This window comes from Orussus abietinus, unplaced genomic scaffold (genome assembly GCF_000612105.2).
Source record: "Orussus abietinus isolate OABI.00-Male unplaced genomic scaffold, Oabi_2.0 scaffold242, whole genome shotgun sequence".
Taxonomy (NCBI): Eukaryota; Metazoa; Arthropoda; class Insecta; order Hymenoptera; family Orussidae; genus Orussus; species Orussus abietinus.
The window spans coordinates 1-17,395 of NW_019394394.1; the positions used below are offsets into that span (position 1 = coordinate 1).

The 17,395-nt window shown below is 38.3% G+C and overlaps 2 protein-coding genes across 5 annotated transcripts in view; one reads left to right on the plus strand and one right to left on the minus strand.

Annotated features, from left to right (window-relative positions):
• The first annotated feature begins 632 nt into the window (after positions 1 to 632).
• LOC105703083 (regulator of microtubule dynamics protein 1) lies at positions 633 to 4,763 on the plus strand. 3 transcript variants are annotated; one of them, XM_012431181.2, is made up of 5 exons: positions 633 to 780; positions 876 to 1,073; positions 1,273 to 1,521; positions 1,610 to 1,968; positions 2,548 to 4,763. In XM_012431181.2, the coding sequence occupies exons 1-4, from the start codon at positions 673 to 675 to the stop codon at positions 1,964 to 1,966; spliced, it is 912 nt and encodes a 303-aa protein (XP_012286604.1). In that variant the 5' UTR covers positions 633 to 672; the 3' UTR covers positions 1,967 to 1,968; positions 2,548 to 4,763. The 3 variants fall into 3 exon arrangements, with proteins under 3 accessions (XP_012286604.1, XP_012286603.1, XP_012286605.1); XM_012431180.2 differs by having other exon boundaries at positions 3,734 to 4,763; XM_012431182.2 differs by having other exon boundaries at positions 4,268 to 4,763.
• A 333-nt stretch (positions 4,764 to 5,096) lies between these two features.
• The window catches only part of LOC105703079 (protein Wnt-7b), a 94,180-nt gene continuing 81,881 nt past the window's right edge, over positions 5,097 to 17,395 (minus strand). Inside the window, exons 3-8 of one of the 2 annotated variants that reach the window (XM_012431171.2) lie at positions 15,782 to 15,896; positions 14,968 to 15,039; positions 14,729 to 14,816; positions 12,107 to 12,286; positions 9,327 to 9,645; positions 5,097 to 8,446 (exon numbers count right to left, since the gene is read on the minus strand). In XM_012431171.2, the coding sequence (XP_012286594.1) occupies positions 8,295 to 8,446; positions 9,327 to 9,645; positions 12,107 to 12,286; positions 14,729 to 14,816; positions 14,968 to 15,039; positions 15,782 to 15,896 (926 nt within the window). In that variant the 3' untranslated portion in view covers positions 5,097 to 8,294. The remainder of the gene's footprint in view (positions 8,447 to 9,326; positions 9,646 to 12,106; positions 12,287 to 14,728; positions 14,817 to 14,967; positions 15,040 to 15,781; positions 15,897 to 17,395) is intronic. The other variant, XM_012431173.2, reaches the window with a different exon arrangement.

Here is a 17,395-nt window from a genome sequence, read left to right on the forward strand (position 1 = left end):
GGAGGAGACACAGGGTTTGAAGTTTTTGTGAGGAGTTCATCACTTTTTTAGCTTGATGGAGAAGATTGTTCTGCGTAAATTGATCTCTCGAGCTAGTGGCTGCGATTTTTTTCGGAGGAGGTACAGGGTTTTGGAGTTTTTGTTAGGAGTTCATCACTATTCCAGCTTGATGGGGAAGGTTGTTCTACTTAAATTGATCTTTCGAGCTAGTGGCTGCGATTTTTTTGGAGGAGATATAGGGTTTTGGAGTTTTTGTGAGAAGTTCATCACTTTTTCAGCCGGTTCTTGGGCTGCCCAGAGTTGTAACAGGTGACAAGTGCACTAGCCGTCTGCATCCTCCACCGGAGGTCGTACAGGACGCGGTCGCTCGATCCTTCCCGTGAAAATGGCATCCAACGGCCAATGGCCGCCAACGGCGACTGGTAGATGGCACAGCCATCGCGAGTGCGCGAGCCCCTACTAGAAATTCGTTGCGCCGCCCTTGGGGGCAAAAAATGATGGAAGCTAACGTACGAAACCAGAGGGTAGCACAGGATGCAATCGCGCGATCCTGCCCGTGAGCAATCTCCTAACTCATCTCTGATGTACATATGTTTATTTATGTTTCTATGGTTGAATTTAAAAAAATTCTTAAGTGTGAGTTAGTGGAACTAACAAAGTACAGGAATTGTAATGAGTTTCATTTACAATATGGAATTGCAAAGATTTCTCTGCTTTGTGAGAATAATAAAAATCTCTCTAAAAAGAGTTATGTATCGATCGAATAAAATTCCATTGAAGGTATGTCCATATTACACGTCATGTTTAATTTTCAATATTATCCATTATTATTCTTTTTAAATTCATTGGCAGTAAGCATATCAATAATATTTTAGGAAACTTGTCATGGTATGTTAACAAGAAGTATGCCATTGACAATCCCATTTACTTTCATGGGAGTTTGGGGACTTCTTCAAAAGGATGGAGAAAAAGCAGTAACTGTCACTGCTAAAGATCTATTACTGACCAAAGCAGATACTTTATTTGAACATGGAAAGTATCAAGAAGTATATGATCTTTTAAATAAGTACAGGGTAATTCCTTTTCACTGTAATGCACTGATTAATAAAATAAATTCGCATGAGGAAATGTTTGTCACGTAGTCTTGATATTAATTGAAGTCTATTGTACTTATCTTCGCTAATCTACTTTTTAAAATTTGTAATTAAATACTAATTGCATCTGAAAAATGATTAACTCGGTCCCACAAGAACCAATGTAATTCCATTTTAGGATGAACAAGATGTTGAGATCTTATGGCGTTTATCCAGATGTTTATATAAGATGTCTAAAACTAAAAAGGATTATGAAGCAAAGAAACTGATCTATGAGGGATATGAATTAATTTCACTTGCCTTAAGTATTAAAGAGGATCATTATGCTGTGCATAAATGGGTATGCGTACTTTTGGATAGTAAAAGTAGTTACGAAGGAATGAAAGAGAGGATAAAACAATTGAACACGGTGAAGAACCATATGCTGGTAAAATATTTGTTTTATATGTATTCATCTACAATATAAATAATTAGTAACCTAATAAGACTTAGTATTACCTCCCGTTTTGTTACAGAGGGCTATAGAACTTAATCCTAATGACTCTACAACATTATACATGCTAGGAAATTGGTGTTTTCAAGTGACGAGCTTATCTTGGTATCAAAGAAAATTAGCATCAGCACTTTTTGGGGAGCCGCCAACATCTTCTTATGAAGAAGCATTGATGTATTTTAAACGAGCAGAGGAAATTAGCCCACAATTTTACAGTCAAAATTTACTTATGTTAGCAAAAACGTATTTAAAGTTAAAAAGGGAAGAAGAAGCCCATAAATATCTTAAATTGGCTGCTGAATATCCAGTAAAGTGTTCTGATGATCACGAAGCTAAACAAGAAGCTCGTAAACTTATGAGTGGTTACGAATCTGCATGAAGGTATGACAACACAAATTCTATTAGCACTAATCATTGTAATGTATTAGTGCACATTCAATAATATTACAAAAATAGTTATTACATTGAATAAGATTACTCGCGATGTGTTTATGATAAAAACACTGATCTCTATTAACTAGGGAAATATAGTTTACAGTAAACATTTGACAAGAGAGTGCTATATACATGTGCTTATAAGTATTGTACAAAGTATTAACGATCAATGTCTTCTTCATCATCGTCATCTTGATGTTGGTTTTCCAATCTTATGCAACACTCGTTCCTGTTTGTATGTTGCACGCTATGTGCATGATGTTGATGTGGAACGTATTGTACTGGACGCAATTGAACATGACCTCCTGCCATCATTGCGTGATTCTGATGATGGACATATATAGCTTGATGATGACCATGCATATGCTGTTCACGCGCATACTGTTCACGCTCATGCTGTTCACGCTCACGCTGTTCACGCTCTCGCTGTTCACGCTCACGTTGTTCACGCTCACGCTGTTGTCGCTCACGTTGTTCGCGCACATGCTGTTCACGTTGCAGTTGACGTTGCACTTGACGTTGCAGTTGACGTTGGATGCGTGGATCTGGTCGTTGCATCTGTTGTCCAACTTCAGGTCTGTCTGGCCACAGGTCCGGATGATCGTCATCAAAGCTCATAAGATTAGGAAAGAGCATGCGGACGAGTTCAAAGTTATTCCTGATAAGGTTCATTGATCTCTCGGGGCCACGATTCGGCATCTTTGCGATTCAATCTGTAGAGAAGGAAACAATATTTAAATCGATGGATCAACCGAGACTATTATTGTTGATTAAGATATGCCAAGAAATGAAATTTTCCTTTGCTCAACTTTCCTTAAAAATGAATAGGAATATTTAAAAATCTCAATAGTGCCATTTTACTTTAGTAAATAAAAAGATTCTCTATTTACATGTACGCTGGTAAACATGTCTTTCTATGCCTTCCCATTATATGTCGTACCTTATACATTAGGGAGCAAGTCATGTTTAACAGTGTATTTCTTCAGTTAAACTTTTCAGTTCTAAGTACTTTCAATGTTTGGACGAAATTTGTCAACGCGTATACGTCTAATGCGCCACATACTGGATGCGTATATATACCCATAGCACCGAAATAGTTAAAGATACATTTAAGTTACAATGTACTTTTACTTGTATATATATATATACATACTTATATGTAAGTATATATATATATATTTTTTTTTAACATGACTGATGATACTAACTTAATGGCAGAATGTATTTGTTCGAATCAAGAATTTTTTGTTTGATACATCATAATTTATATTTTTTCAAAAAGAAAAGGCACTTCCTACATTTCTTGGCATTCGAATAAGAATAGAGTTTGCATTGTTCTTTTTCATTATTCTAATAATTACCGGAAAATAGTTTGCAGATAATAGTTGAGGCACTTCACGTGATCTTATGTCCTCAAAAGAACAAGTTCTCAAACTGTAGGACACGTTTAGGTTTCGGTTAGAAAGAGTTACTCGCGTTCGCTCGTCTTCACTTCTGCACTGATTTTAATGCTCTGAAGATTACCCCAAAGAAAAGTGCATATATATACCACTTTTAGGTGACCGCCCCTTTGAGTTTAGCCTTTTCTGATTGGCACGTTGTAGTTAGTGAAAACTTTAAATTTACCTGCATTTCCTTCTGGTATGACAATTCAAAGTGCGGAGTCCCCTGCAACTATTTACCTGATATATTACCGATGTTCGTTTTCCAGAGGGACCTCCATGGGGATAATAATCTTAAGACTACCTGAATGGGTACCGGCGTTTCCATATAATAGATCAGGTCATACGGATCAGCCAAGTTGAGCCTCCCCGAAGGATTACGAGCTGCTCATGATTCGCAGGTAAAAGGTACCAGGTAAACCTGCAAAGGGGTAGTCACCTTTATGATCGCAATCTCGCGGTCGTAGTTCTCTAAGCATAATTCGTAGCTGTGAAATCATGCTGTATGTGACAGTATCTACATGTCTGTGAAATCAATTTTTAATTTGTCGATGTGATTCACTTCATCTAAATGATCTCTCCAAGACCTGTTACCTTCGCCCTGGCACCGAAGACACTTTTTTGCTTTTATGACGTTCACATGTGAGCTCCTTGATTGCTAATATTTTTAATTGTGCGATTATCCTGGCACAATCATTTCTCGTATGAGTGTTTTTAATAATTCTATCTGCCGTTGGTATATTGATCGAAACATACACTATTTTGGTTCTGGTGTAGGCTAAGTGAAGAAAATATTTTTTTAGGAAATCCGAATTCTGAAAGTATCACAGGGTGTTCTTTAGGTGCTCATGAGTTTTGTGCTAAAGTTTAAGTCAGTTCGGTGGCTTACCCTAAAAAAAAGTGTTTTATGTGAATTAACTAGTTTTAGGCAGGTTTCACTTCACCTTAAGTTTTGCTAAATCGTAGGTATAAGAAACGAACAAGACGTTGAATTATTTTTGTATGATAAAGAAATGAAATAACAAAGTAAATGTTACGTACATTCCATTTGATCCGTCAACCATCAACAGCCGTCTAACAAACTGTGATTTATTAAAGACTGGCTTGATTATATGTTTTGTTGATACATTTTCTAATGTTTTATTAATTTTAGCATACAAATTGAAATTTTATCTATGTAACAAATATAACGGGGTATAAAAGTTTTATATAAATTTATATTCTTTGTAAGTAGGTTAAGTAAATATCAAAATAATTGTATACGTGTATTGTGTTAATATATCAAATCCTAACTGATTGTCTCACTGATTTAGAGATTAACAACGCCCAGTCGAAACTGCTATTGTCTTTTTTGAAAACGGTTAGATCTAGAAGCATGAAATTCTGTAGAAATATTCTTTGTTGAAAACAATTATTATGCAAGACGAAATTTCGATTTTCACTTTTTGAAGGGGTGAAAACAGGAGTGACGAGTAGGATGTACCAGCACGATGCACGGATAATCGACAAGCATTTAATAAATTAATGGTACATAGTTTTTGATAAAATGTGTATATGTGATTTTTTAGAACTTTGGACTTAACAGAATATTATTATAAAAGTCACCGACATTTTACTGTTACAGTACTTTTACGTAACTTACTGAGACAATTAGTTGAAAACGTGGATTTTATGAAGTTTAAACAGTTTACAGATTGCCTCAAGTTGTGCATAGGAAGTATATTTTTCAACTAAAATTTATTAGTTTTCATTACAGAGTTACAATACTTACATAAATGAGTATAATTTATTTGCGCTTTTAATAAATAATAATTTACGTTACACGCCTATGGAACACTGGGGGGAAAGAGTTTTCATATTGTTCATTACAAGTCACCATCTTTGATACTAATCTCAATATTTAACAGCTAATCGCTAACCCTACCGGATTATGCCCTCCGACTTAAAAAGTAATGTGATCTTATTAGATGTCTATTCGCGTTTTTTTCTTTTCTAGCACATAAATTCAAGAATCATACACACTTGAAGTAAATTTAACCCTTTATACCTGAAAGATAATTGTAATAAAAAATAACTGAAGGAACGTCAGCATCACACGAGCCATTTAAGAAAACTGTGTAAAGACTATGTAAAGACAAGAACTGCCGGTAAATAACTTTTAAAAAAGTATATCAAACATATTTTTCAGTTCATAATTTTCCCTTAACCCGTGGTCTGTCTGAAGTACAAATAATCTCAAAATGGTAAAACACAGAATTCAGTTTTCTCGATCAATGCCGTAAAAATAACGGTTACAATTTCAAAATTCAGTTATTGCGATTCTTAATATTTGTATCCCTTCTTAATATCGTTATCCCTTAAAAATTCCCCAAAATACGAAGGTTTTGATAATATTAAGATCATTTCTTCCTTCGTTAAAAATTACGATATCATTGTAAGAGATATTGCAATTCATAAAATATGCTTATATCTTTTAAACGGGTTATGAGATGAAGTTCGAATTCTATGGATTTGCTTTACACCCAAAGTGGTTTACAGTCCACTGAATATCCAATCTTTGTATCTTATCGAGATATAAAGGGTTAACATACACAGCTGCAATCGACGAGGGCAAACGTGGAAATCGTAAGGGGGAGGGGCAAGGGGGTAATCACTTCGACTTAAAATATAAAACGTTGCTATAAGGTCCTTTTCACCTCCGAATAACGTCTCAAGGGAGCATCGTAAATCTATCCTTGAATCACAGGAATTCGGAGTTCTCATACCTCGTCTCACATTCGGGTCTAATTTGCGCTCCGATGGTCAAACGATTAGGTTTCTTTTCGATTTATCGAAGGACTTTAATGATCGCTAATGAGAGCCCAGTTAGTTACTACCGGCATTTCAACATTCTTGCTCTAAACGCCTCCGAGAACGGCATGGAGTCTGGCCGATTTTTCGACATCGGTTTTCGCTCTCAAATTAACAGTTTATACGAGCAATTATACGTTATACGAGTCGACGAAGCGTTTCGATTGGCAAATCGATTCGGCATTCCCCCATCGCCTGGGTAAAAGGGGTTTCTATTATACCCGTTATTGTAATTTATTGCGATTTGTGTGGGCTCAGCGATTCTAGAAGCGGTAAGTAGCCTCGAAGTCCCCTTTACAATGACTACTCGAGCCGACAGGAAATTCCGTGAAAAGCTGCAGGTAGTAAGGGTATAATTATAAATTGTCGTATTCGACGATTGGCTTTTATGTCGTCCTCACAATGTGATTCCTGGAAATACCTGCTGACCCAGGTGCAGTATAAACTGGGCCTCGGCTTATACCAGTAAAGCTGATCTACCTGCAACGAGAACAGGTTACTGTCGATCCTATGCCCTACCGAAGAACAATTCAAATTGTCAAAGATTTTTCTTCCCAGAATATTGTGGTTCATTTCAGTAAATGGATGAAAAGACGTAAAATTTGTCCTGTGATTCTTATAGAGAAGCGAAACATATGAAGCGTTTTTAAATACATTTCATGAAGGCTTTGTAAATCTTGTTTAAACTATAATTTGCAATAATAATCGTCTACAGGTGCCAAATTACTAATCCCATACATATCATGATAATCATTCACATGGGTATACTACTTCTTCGGTAACTTTTCAAGTTTAATTAAATCGTGTTAATCGAAACATCTTTTCTAATTCTTCGAGTCGTCGTTATTGAAAATCTTACACATCTTATAGATGTTAAAATTTCCAATACCTTCCCTACCTTTATCTTTGTACAATATATTATCAGACATTTGTTACGTTACACGTCGTCTTTACTTCGATTACTTCTGGCCGACCTTTATCGTCATAGTACTTAGGCATGTTGCAGCAGTAACTAAAACTACTATTTAAGCAATTTATGAAACGGGAGTGAACAGTTGCGTATCCGAGAATTGCGGGATACCTTTGGCAATCCAGGCGACGGTGAATTCGAATCGTTGAAAGTATCCGAAATTGATTTTTTACCAACCCAGCTTACCCCGTCTTAGCTTGACAATATTAAATAAATTTCCAGAAATCTGGGCACAGGTATTTCGGTAAGCTAGATCATCGGTTGAAAAAACGCATTAATACCTTTAAAACTTCAAAAAGAACAAACGTTTCCTATTTTTTTTTTATGATTTACATTTGGATCGTAAGAAAGTCGTAGATTTTTCCCAAATAGATATCTCCGTAATCATCGAATGAACCTCCAGGACCGTCTGTGAACGAATGAAAATTTAACAAAAATCCACGCCTTAAGTTCCAAAACCATCGAAAAACAAATCGAATCTCGTTTACATTTACAGGTGGTAAAAAATGAATTTCAAGACCTCTTAAGAACGGTCGACCTTGTCAAGAGATTCGCAGTTCGCGATTCGCATGCATCCCTCGAAAGAAACCTAAATACGCTCCTCTAAATACTCTGCTAAGACCTCGAGGAATGTAATAAGTCTGCCGCGAGCACGTACGTGCAGACGATGCGTAATCCACGCCCCGTATGACCGGGTGTACTCGCAGCGCGGTAGATAGAATGGCCACGGAACGACCGTGCGATCGATCGTGATTCTGCCGATGCAATGTAACAATTCGAATCGATCCACCTTTGGAGATCTCCCAGGGACGAGCCATATCGCGACTGTATCTTGCATCGTAATGGACCCTGAATGCACCACAATGGCACAATGGCGGGATTCTCAGTGGACGAGGGGGGCACCTCCTTCGAGGGGCGATTTTGCACGCCGTTTAACGGCTGGGCACGTCTTTCTTCGGCCGATCGATCGGCCACCTTCCTTACGATCTTCCCCCGGTTAATCGCGTCGTTTACTTGCACGTGTACTCCTCGGATCGCTCGGTGCACGTGTCGCAGTGCACCCGACAACACCAGTGGAACTTGCACCTGCATTGCCACGTCCTGGTAAATTGATGCGTATTATAGCCTCGGCCACAGCACATCAGGTCGCATCCGTCAGTACCTGAAAACCAGGGAGATTTAGTTAGGCAACTTCCTCCGTTTGGCTCTTCTTCTTTTCCCTTCTTTACGGGTTTTACCCTAAACTCAGAGAAAGCGCAGGATAAACCAGTTTGTTTAAAATAAAATGAAAAATTAATACAAGGGATGAGCAAATATTCAATTCCACGAGATCGTGGAAAAACTGGTAGACTATTATAGATCAAACTGTCGGTGGGAATGGAAATCAAAAACTACCTTGCACTTTGCTTCGAAACGTCACATAAAGATCTTATTAAGCTGTAGGTAACTTCGAACAGGGATATTCCAATTTATCTTCACGTTATCTAAATGGAAAATAATTATTTTAATCAAAGTATTGAATTAGTATTTTTTTTTCTTCAAGTTCTTATTTCCCGGTTTCGATGAAACCTTCGTTATCTTTAAATTTCAAACCCTATTCATCTTCAGTGGTCCGAATCGTCAAATTAGCATTACAGCCTATAAATTCATGAGACATTCCGTATTCTCGAAATATTCGGTAAATCAACATGAACCCATTAGTATGCAATGATTTAAATGATTTGCTCTAGTTTTGACATATTTCGACTATGACTGCAACAGATTTAATATGTCCCGAAAAACTGTTTCAAATTGACGTTTTACTTTTCTGTAGCCCGAGTCGGAAATGTCAAAATTGTGGTTTGTCCACCAATATCATTGGTTAGCCGGTCATTCGCCCCTATTGTTTGCGGCGGTAGAAATTAAATAGCACTAGTAGTTTCTTTTTTTTTTAGAACATTTTGTAATTGAAATTACCAACAATATTCAGAATATGCTGCACGCCCGCTTCGCTATTCAGTCGCTCACGGTCTCCATTAGTTTGATTCGTAAATTGTTATCACCTTTGCTGGTGCGATTACAGGACCTGCCCTGAGTGCCGAGGCTACCTTGAGCCAGATCGGGCTCGCAGTAATTCGGGGAAGGCTGCAGAAACACCAGTTCGCTCCTCTTCGGGATCCTCTTCTGTCCCATTCCTGGTCCACCGCTAACCTTGGTCCTTTTTAACACAAGGTGTGGCCTCCTCGGCTTGGTGGCTTTTTTCATTGGCCTCCGATCGTTCCTCAACTTGTTTTGTTCGCTAGGCTTGCCCTGGGTCTTTGCATCGTTTCCCAGGATGGGCATTAGGTCCATCGAAGATGAATGAGACATCATGTCCAGGCCCTGCAAGATTTCCGGAAATGATATGAGAATGATGTTGAAATAAAATTCGTCTTTTACTTTAAGATAGTTTAATTCACATGCAGCGAAGATTTTCTTACTCGGAGAATATGCTTAGTTTTAAGGAGAAAAAGGAAATTATTGATGAATGAAGTAAGATGAAGGATTCATTCGATGTACTCATGTGCTATAAAATAGGGAAAAATATTACGTGCGTGGTAAAGAATTTTTTTAATCAAGTTTGATCAACGAAGGACCATCCAAATAGCTTGAGGTATACGATTGAACATTTTGAAACCGATGACAGAATGTTTCTTGGCATAATCAAAATTTGTACATTAGTTTATTGAGCACCCACTTATGCAAAACAAGTCATTCAGATTTGTTAAATAGAACATTTGTAGATTGCAGAAAAGACTTTCTACGGGCGAGTGGGTACGATTCTAAGGTATTTCATAAGTCAATTCTATGACTCGCGTAAACGCGGATTTTCTCCTTGCGTCCCCTCGAGTACGACGCTGCAATGATTACTGGGATTTCGCCGAGGGTACAGCCAATTAACATTTCTCTAATTACGACATTTATATCGACTTGGGTATCTGCACTTGTAAATCCTTACAAATTGCCGGAGTATTTATAGAACTACCGATTGCAGAAATTGCTACTTGGTCCGTTGAAGTGGCGCGTTATTAATGCTTCGGACGATCCATTGTGAAAGGAGCAAAAAAGTAGCACATAAGCGAGTGGGTACTAATACGAGAAGAAGGAAGGATCATTAATTTGTCAAAATGAGTATCTAGATTTAACGACTGATTCTTCTCAAAGTACATACAACGTGGGATTGCGCAAGCTCTCGATGGTAGCCGAGACTTGAATTTCCTCTCCATCCTATTATTCCTCAACTATGACACGTTATAATTATCGGCATATTTTTTCCGATAGTAAGTACAGACCATATTTTTTAATTACGACATTATCGCAGCGAATGTCTGCAACTGCAAGTCCTTGAACGTTTGCAGAACTCTTCTGGGTTGATCGATTGCAGAAGCTACCACGGCGTTTATCTACACTGCGGACATGTTACGAGATGTTTATTGCCCTTTTGTTTCTTTCTCTCTCTTATTTTTTTTAAGTACAGGTCAAAGGTCGTCGACGGTTCTGGCCGCTATCCACCGTGAAATGAGTAAAAAAGCAAATCTTGACAGTACTAACGACTCACGGTTCATTCGTCTCTTCAAGGACGATACGGTGATCATGGAAACTTAATCGATACGGAATCGTCGTTTTATTCCTCTACCAGGGAAGAGACGACATTGGGTTCGCGTTTGTTTCGTAATTTCATAAGTGAACACGAGTCTCTCTCTTCGATAAGGAATGCTTGCACGAAGACCATTAGAGTCTGTGTTTGCCAGAGACGCGCGAGAAATTCCGCTTTTCGAAATGTCACGGAGAAGCATTTCGAACGAGTCACGGACTCGCGATCTTGTCGGCGGAAAGCTAATAAAAATGGGAAATGTCGCGAAGACAAGGGTATCGCATAAAACTGCAGCTGCTAAACAAAAATCCAGGAGGTTCATTGACGGGTTAGCAGACTCGCGAGCGCGGTAATTATGCCATTAATCAATCGGTTTCATAAGACATTCAGAGTTCAACCGAGAAATGAAATTAATACGTTTATGAATTATTAATTACGCCGAAAGAAATGTCGTAATTGAATTTATGCACTTTCCAAGCAAAGGAAAAGCATATTTCCGTGAGTACGTCTGACTTTAACTACGATAAGACAATATTTCAAGAAGTGTCCCAAGAAAATAATGACTAGACCCAAACTTTCGAATGTCGCAGGAATAAGTAATTGATATTCCTGTATCTATGCATTTTCCCCTGCTTCACATCAATTACCTAATTACCGAAATCGTGACGTACAGGATTATTTTCACTAAGTCATTGACATCAATAGCGAGTGCTCAATAAACGGTCAAAGTAACATTTTTCGCAATAGTCTAAACCCTTCTCATTACAAACGCTTTTAATTACAATTTCAATGAGAACCGATGTTCAACGTTAATGAATTCACCAAATTCAATAATGATCGATCTCAGATGGGTAAAAAGTGACATTCGGTTAATGTCCAACGCCGGCAGGAACGTCTGCCTTGGGAAATAACAATTGTCATCCGTTTCTCAGTGTATTGTTTCCTAGGGGCAAGGGAAGGTACACTCGCAAGAATCGTTTCCCGGAAGTTTCTGAAAGGTCTTTAGGCAATAATTCATATCTTGTGGAAGCCACTCCACGAGTGGGCATGCTCGCTACATGCTGACATGGCCGCGGCACGACTCGGCATGCGAGTTAGCCAGGCATTTATGCTCGCCTCGCGACAGGAAGCGAGACGGAAGGCGAGCTCGCGTACGAATAAATTGCGAAAGGGTAAATTCGCAATGACAGAATGACAAACCGTCGTCACCTGCACCGTAGGCGGAGGAGGCGGCGTGATTGCTATAACCGGCCTTGCCCTGTAATACTTCTTCATGAGAGCGTCGCCGATTTGACGGAAGCTGGGCAGGGTTCGCCAGCACGTCCTTACGGTGCAAGAGCCCGATACCCCGTGGCACTTGCACTCCGTCTGCAGAAGGGCCTTCACGATCTGAAATAACACCGAGTATTAATTTACTCCTCTTAGGATGTTTCTAAACTCCTTTTCTTATAACTGTTTAACGGGGGCTCGTATCAATTAACATCGTAAAAATAATCATTTTTTCAACCGGTGCAGGAAAAAATAAATTACATGTAAATACAACTTAAGTGTGTTATTAACCATACTTTTAGGTACGTATTATTACTTTATAAAAAAAATTGTTTTGAAATTTTAAAGCCAGTTTTCATACTTTGTCATAAGATGTCTCAGAAAGTTTTGGCTCCACATAGTTTATATTTTGCACATTGATAAAATATGTGGCTATTGAAGTAGTAATACTAAAAATTTCTGTTATCAACTAATATTTTTTGCCAATATTTCCATACAAACGAGGATGTCCACCAAATTACCGTTCTTTACAATGCATCATAACTCAAACATTGTTTCATGTAAAACGATAAATAATTATATCAATGTGTACCTCAAATTATGGTTAATGATACACTCAAACTGTATTTTGAGATTCATTTCTTTCCTGTAACTCTTTGAAAAATGGGTAATTTTAATCCGTCAGGTATGAGCCCCTCAATAAATAAAACCAATATTCTTGTAATGCTTCTGGTGGATGCATGTGGTGAAATAAAAATTAGAAAGCATAAAATTGTAATGATACGTACAGGGAAATATTAGAACCGGGTGTATTTCTAATTTGAGGGAAAAGGAACTCGGGCTTGTACGATAACAAAGAGGGTATCATAAGAAATTTGTCGAAACCTAAATGTCGGTCCTGATTCGAAAGGGTACAAACGCTCTTCGGCTTAAGGCCATTACTTCCCCTACAGCAGTTGTGACTCATTTACGGGTATAGTGAGTCTTACTCATACCTTGCCGGACTTCTAAGTACCTAAGTAGTCCAGGTACCTAGACCTTCCGTCCCACGGTTGTATTAAGTACCGATTGCCCTTATAAAAATACAGCGGTCTTATTTAGTCCGGTAGCAACGAAATAAGAAACGTAAAGACCTTCCACAGAAATCCCTTCTTATCCCTAAATTTCTTCTACTTCGGTACCTTGGTTTACCATACAATTTCTCCAATTATGCACAACATCCGAGCAATAATGAAATAAAACCACCCAAACCAAATGCCCAATTCGCGGGACGTCATTACATTTTCTCAAAACGGTCGCATTAAGTCTCGCTAAAAATTCCTTTCCGGACAATTAAATAATATATCGGTAAAGTGGAATTAAAAGAGCCCGCCATATTAACCGTTTATTTCGAGTGAGTAGAATTTCCATCTCGGTGTGCGAACGCTAAAGGACGCAATTAACAATTTGTTACTGTCTGCCATAATGTCTCGCATGCGACGTTATTTCACGTTTCTTATTTCTGATTCGTTCCTCTTGTTTTAATCGCGTAATGGTCTTTAAAGTACTTCGAGTGGCTTTCACGTTTCCGAGCGGACAGGCCGAGGAGACTTTGTCTCCTTGCCAGTGATTGGCTCTCGGTTATTGGCCAATAAATCAGTATTGATAGCGTCTGGGAAGTGGCTGAGTGAGAGATACCCTCCTCCCTCGAAGGGGGCCGCGCCTCATTATTAATATTACTATCTTGTTAAGCAGCTCACGTTTTAAACCCCGCGTTACGATCTTCCGTCTCTAACGTCGGTAAGAGCGGTCGAGGATCGATTGTTAAGGCTCGCGTAGGATCGCGCTTCGAGATATTCCCGAGGAGGATCTTCATCCTGTACGATCCTTGACACGAGACATAATACGGGGCCATTAAAAGCGATCATCCAAACTTAGAGCGTGTAAAAGCAAGGCCTGCACGTTGGTCGTACAATTAGTTGAACAATGGCGGTGCCCCAGGCGCACTCTTCGGATAACTCTATTTCGCGAAGACAGTGTAACGAGTATCGACTAATTTCACTTTTAGGCTACGATAGGAAATGAGGATGTAAGGGATAATAATCTTTAGCTAGTTTTGTGTTTTATCAGGGGAGCATCCATATACAATTATCACACTATGTAAGATGGGTTAATATTTGCAAAGATAGATTTTTATAAAGTTCGCGTTAAATCTTAACATCATGTTTCTTATTCTAATATCATGCTTTCACCTCATTTTGTTCACTATAAAGTACAAATAATGGCGAAACCGTGTGAAAGTTAAGCCTTTTAGAGAAGGTTATGCATTGTTGTAACCAAATAAAATAAATAAAGGGTGTGGAGACAATCTATTAATAGAAAGTATGAAGGAAAAGTATGAGAAGAAACAGGATAGGGTACATGGTTGTGTTTAACCGAGTCTGTGAGACCACGTGCTTTTGTAGTTAAAGATTAAATTTCACTTAACCATTGGAGCGATCTTACAGAGACGATCGAGACGTTACAGAAGAAATTCTTTTTGAAAATAATCTAATTGGAGTAATCCGTGAATGTTTCGCTTACCTTCCTTCCTGCCTTGTTGTTGTGCAAATTCATCAAACTTCTCGCATCTCCTTCCACTTCCCTCGCGTCCAGAAACCTACGCGCGAACCTACCATTAAAATTGCAACATTAAAGTCCCTCGACGCACTGGAAAGTCCAAGCACGAAGACAAGGAGCTCGGTAAACTCTGTGAAATTATTCTCGCGCGTACGCCAATCGGGTTATCGTAACTCGACTAATTAACCGCGAATAATGCCTACCTCATCCCGTAAGTAACGTCTGCACTGCATCCACCCCACTCCCACCCGTTAGGTGGTAATTCCTTGCGCGTCCTGGAAAAAGGAACATCAGATGTAATCTTACTGTTCCCCCTTGCTTAGGCCAGTTGCACCAACTGTAATTAGCATTTCTTAATGATGGTTAGTTAATCTCAGATTAGTGAAATTCATGTTATATCGACAAGAATTGGAATTACCATAAGATAACCTTTCGAAATCGGGAGAATAACTCTAATCATGTGTTAAGTAATCCTTCATTACGGATTTTAACTCGAATGTGGTGTAACTGGCTCCTTATCTTTCTCAAACTGTTCAACATCTCGAATAAAAAGTCATATCGATTATTGGAAAATTATCAGTAATAGCTATCTTGTAACTTCGATGAAGAATTACTGGGATCATTATTAAATTTACCAAGTTTTTAAGTCTGATATGACTCTCATTGTTTCTAGACTCTCGAATAGGTAATTAGAAGACCGATAAAATGTCCTTAAAGTAATATCACTAATACATACATATCACAAAGACTTGGTTTTTGTATTTCTGTGCCAAGAGTTATTTTCAACTAGACCGCGTAAAATATTTTCTGTGATCAACTAAGTATGTATTTTAATTCCGCAATGTGTGTTCCTGAATAAAGCAAAATTCGTAAAATTTGGTCAAGAAAATACTCAAACAAATGCTGAAATCAATGTTGAGTCTCTGTAACTAGAGTGCCTTTCCACGATTGATGAAAAGGAGCCTACCTTCTGTGCAAGTACCGCAAGAAAGTGGACCGCAAAAGCGGTGTACTTACCTTACGGCCGGTTCGCAACCGCAAGCGGTGATGTTTCCACGACTGCAAGCTGCGGTTACCGCATACGTAACGCCGGCGGAGCTTATGGCATACGTAAAAGCCGCCTCCCTGCTTCCTGTAAAATCCAAAGATTCGAATTAAGCTCCGTCATCTTACCTATAATATACATAAATATGTATATCTGAACATATATTTATGCTAAGTAGAAAAACATGACGGTTTAATTGTCTAAAATTCAAGTACCTATATGAGACGCTGCATAGATAATGGATATCTGTTAATACAAATATATGTAGAAATCGACTTATATCGTTTGTTAAAGATACGTATCCTGACATGTATAAAAGACAATGTCCCGTCTGTCTGCTTGTACTCAATGATCTCGGAAAATACTGAACCGATTTTTTTAATAATTTCCGAGAACATCTAGGGACGACTATAGAGGCGATAACTTTATATCATCGCAATTATAGATACGTTATTGTTTACACAGAGCGTACACGTGAGTGTACGTTATCAATATTCATGTCTTAACCTGAAAAGGGAAGACCAGGGATAATTGTTGAATTTCATAGTTAGTAATTTTTTACAAATCTTCTACTAAACTTACGAACTCGAGCCTTTCGTCATCAATCGAGTAAATCTTTGGATACCTCTTGTAATTTTTTCACTTTTATCAACGTGTTAATATACTTAAATTTGTGTTTTTTTTTTTGCATTCTGTAAAGTGTAACGACTTGTCCCAAAGTGTAGTACGTTGTTACACGTAGAAAATTGTGTTAAAATCATGCATCTATCACATTGCCTCATGTAAAACATGTCTATTTTAACGTCCATTTAAGATTCTTTGAGTGACCGCGAGAATTTTCTCCGGTTTCTTCTCGCTTCTTGTGTCCGCCAGGTGAAACGATCCTGACGTTTGAATTAACACCGTTGAAAGTGACGGCTGCCGAATGACGGTCCAGACCGGAACGGAATTATTGCGCGTGGGAGTCGATGTCTGCGAAGGGAAGGAGAACGAAACCGTAAAAGGGACAGAAGATATTGAAAAGAAAAAAAGGGAAATATAGAAAAATACGGAAGACCTATAACCTCTCTGCTCCCTCTTATCATAGATTATCCCGGATCGTTTCGTATTTCTTTATAATTTTGACTGTACAGGTATTAAACAATACTTGATTATTTTTAACCCTGCGGCATCTGTGATTTTAGTTTCAACTAAATTTTCTTTCCGGGAACTCGCGTTACCTTCGTTTTGGTATAGCAGCGCATGAGATACTTTTTTCGCCTTTATCCCGTTTAAACGCATTTCTCGATTATTAGAGGGTTTTAAATTGTCATACAATCGTCCTGACACCTTTGTTTCTTATATATGAGCCGTCAATACTTGTATATCGATCGAAATATGGGGGCTCGACGCCATTTTGGTTCTGGTCTAGGCTAAGCCAAAAAGTTTTGTTTCGATAATCCAAATGTTTAAACTGTCAGGACAATTCTTAGACGATCACGAGTCATGTATCAAAGTTTCGGACAGTTCGATCCAATACCCTTAAAAGAAAGTGTCTTATTCGAATCGATTAATTTGAGGGGGGCTTCACTTCATCTTAAGCGTTT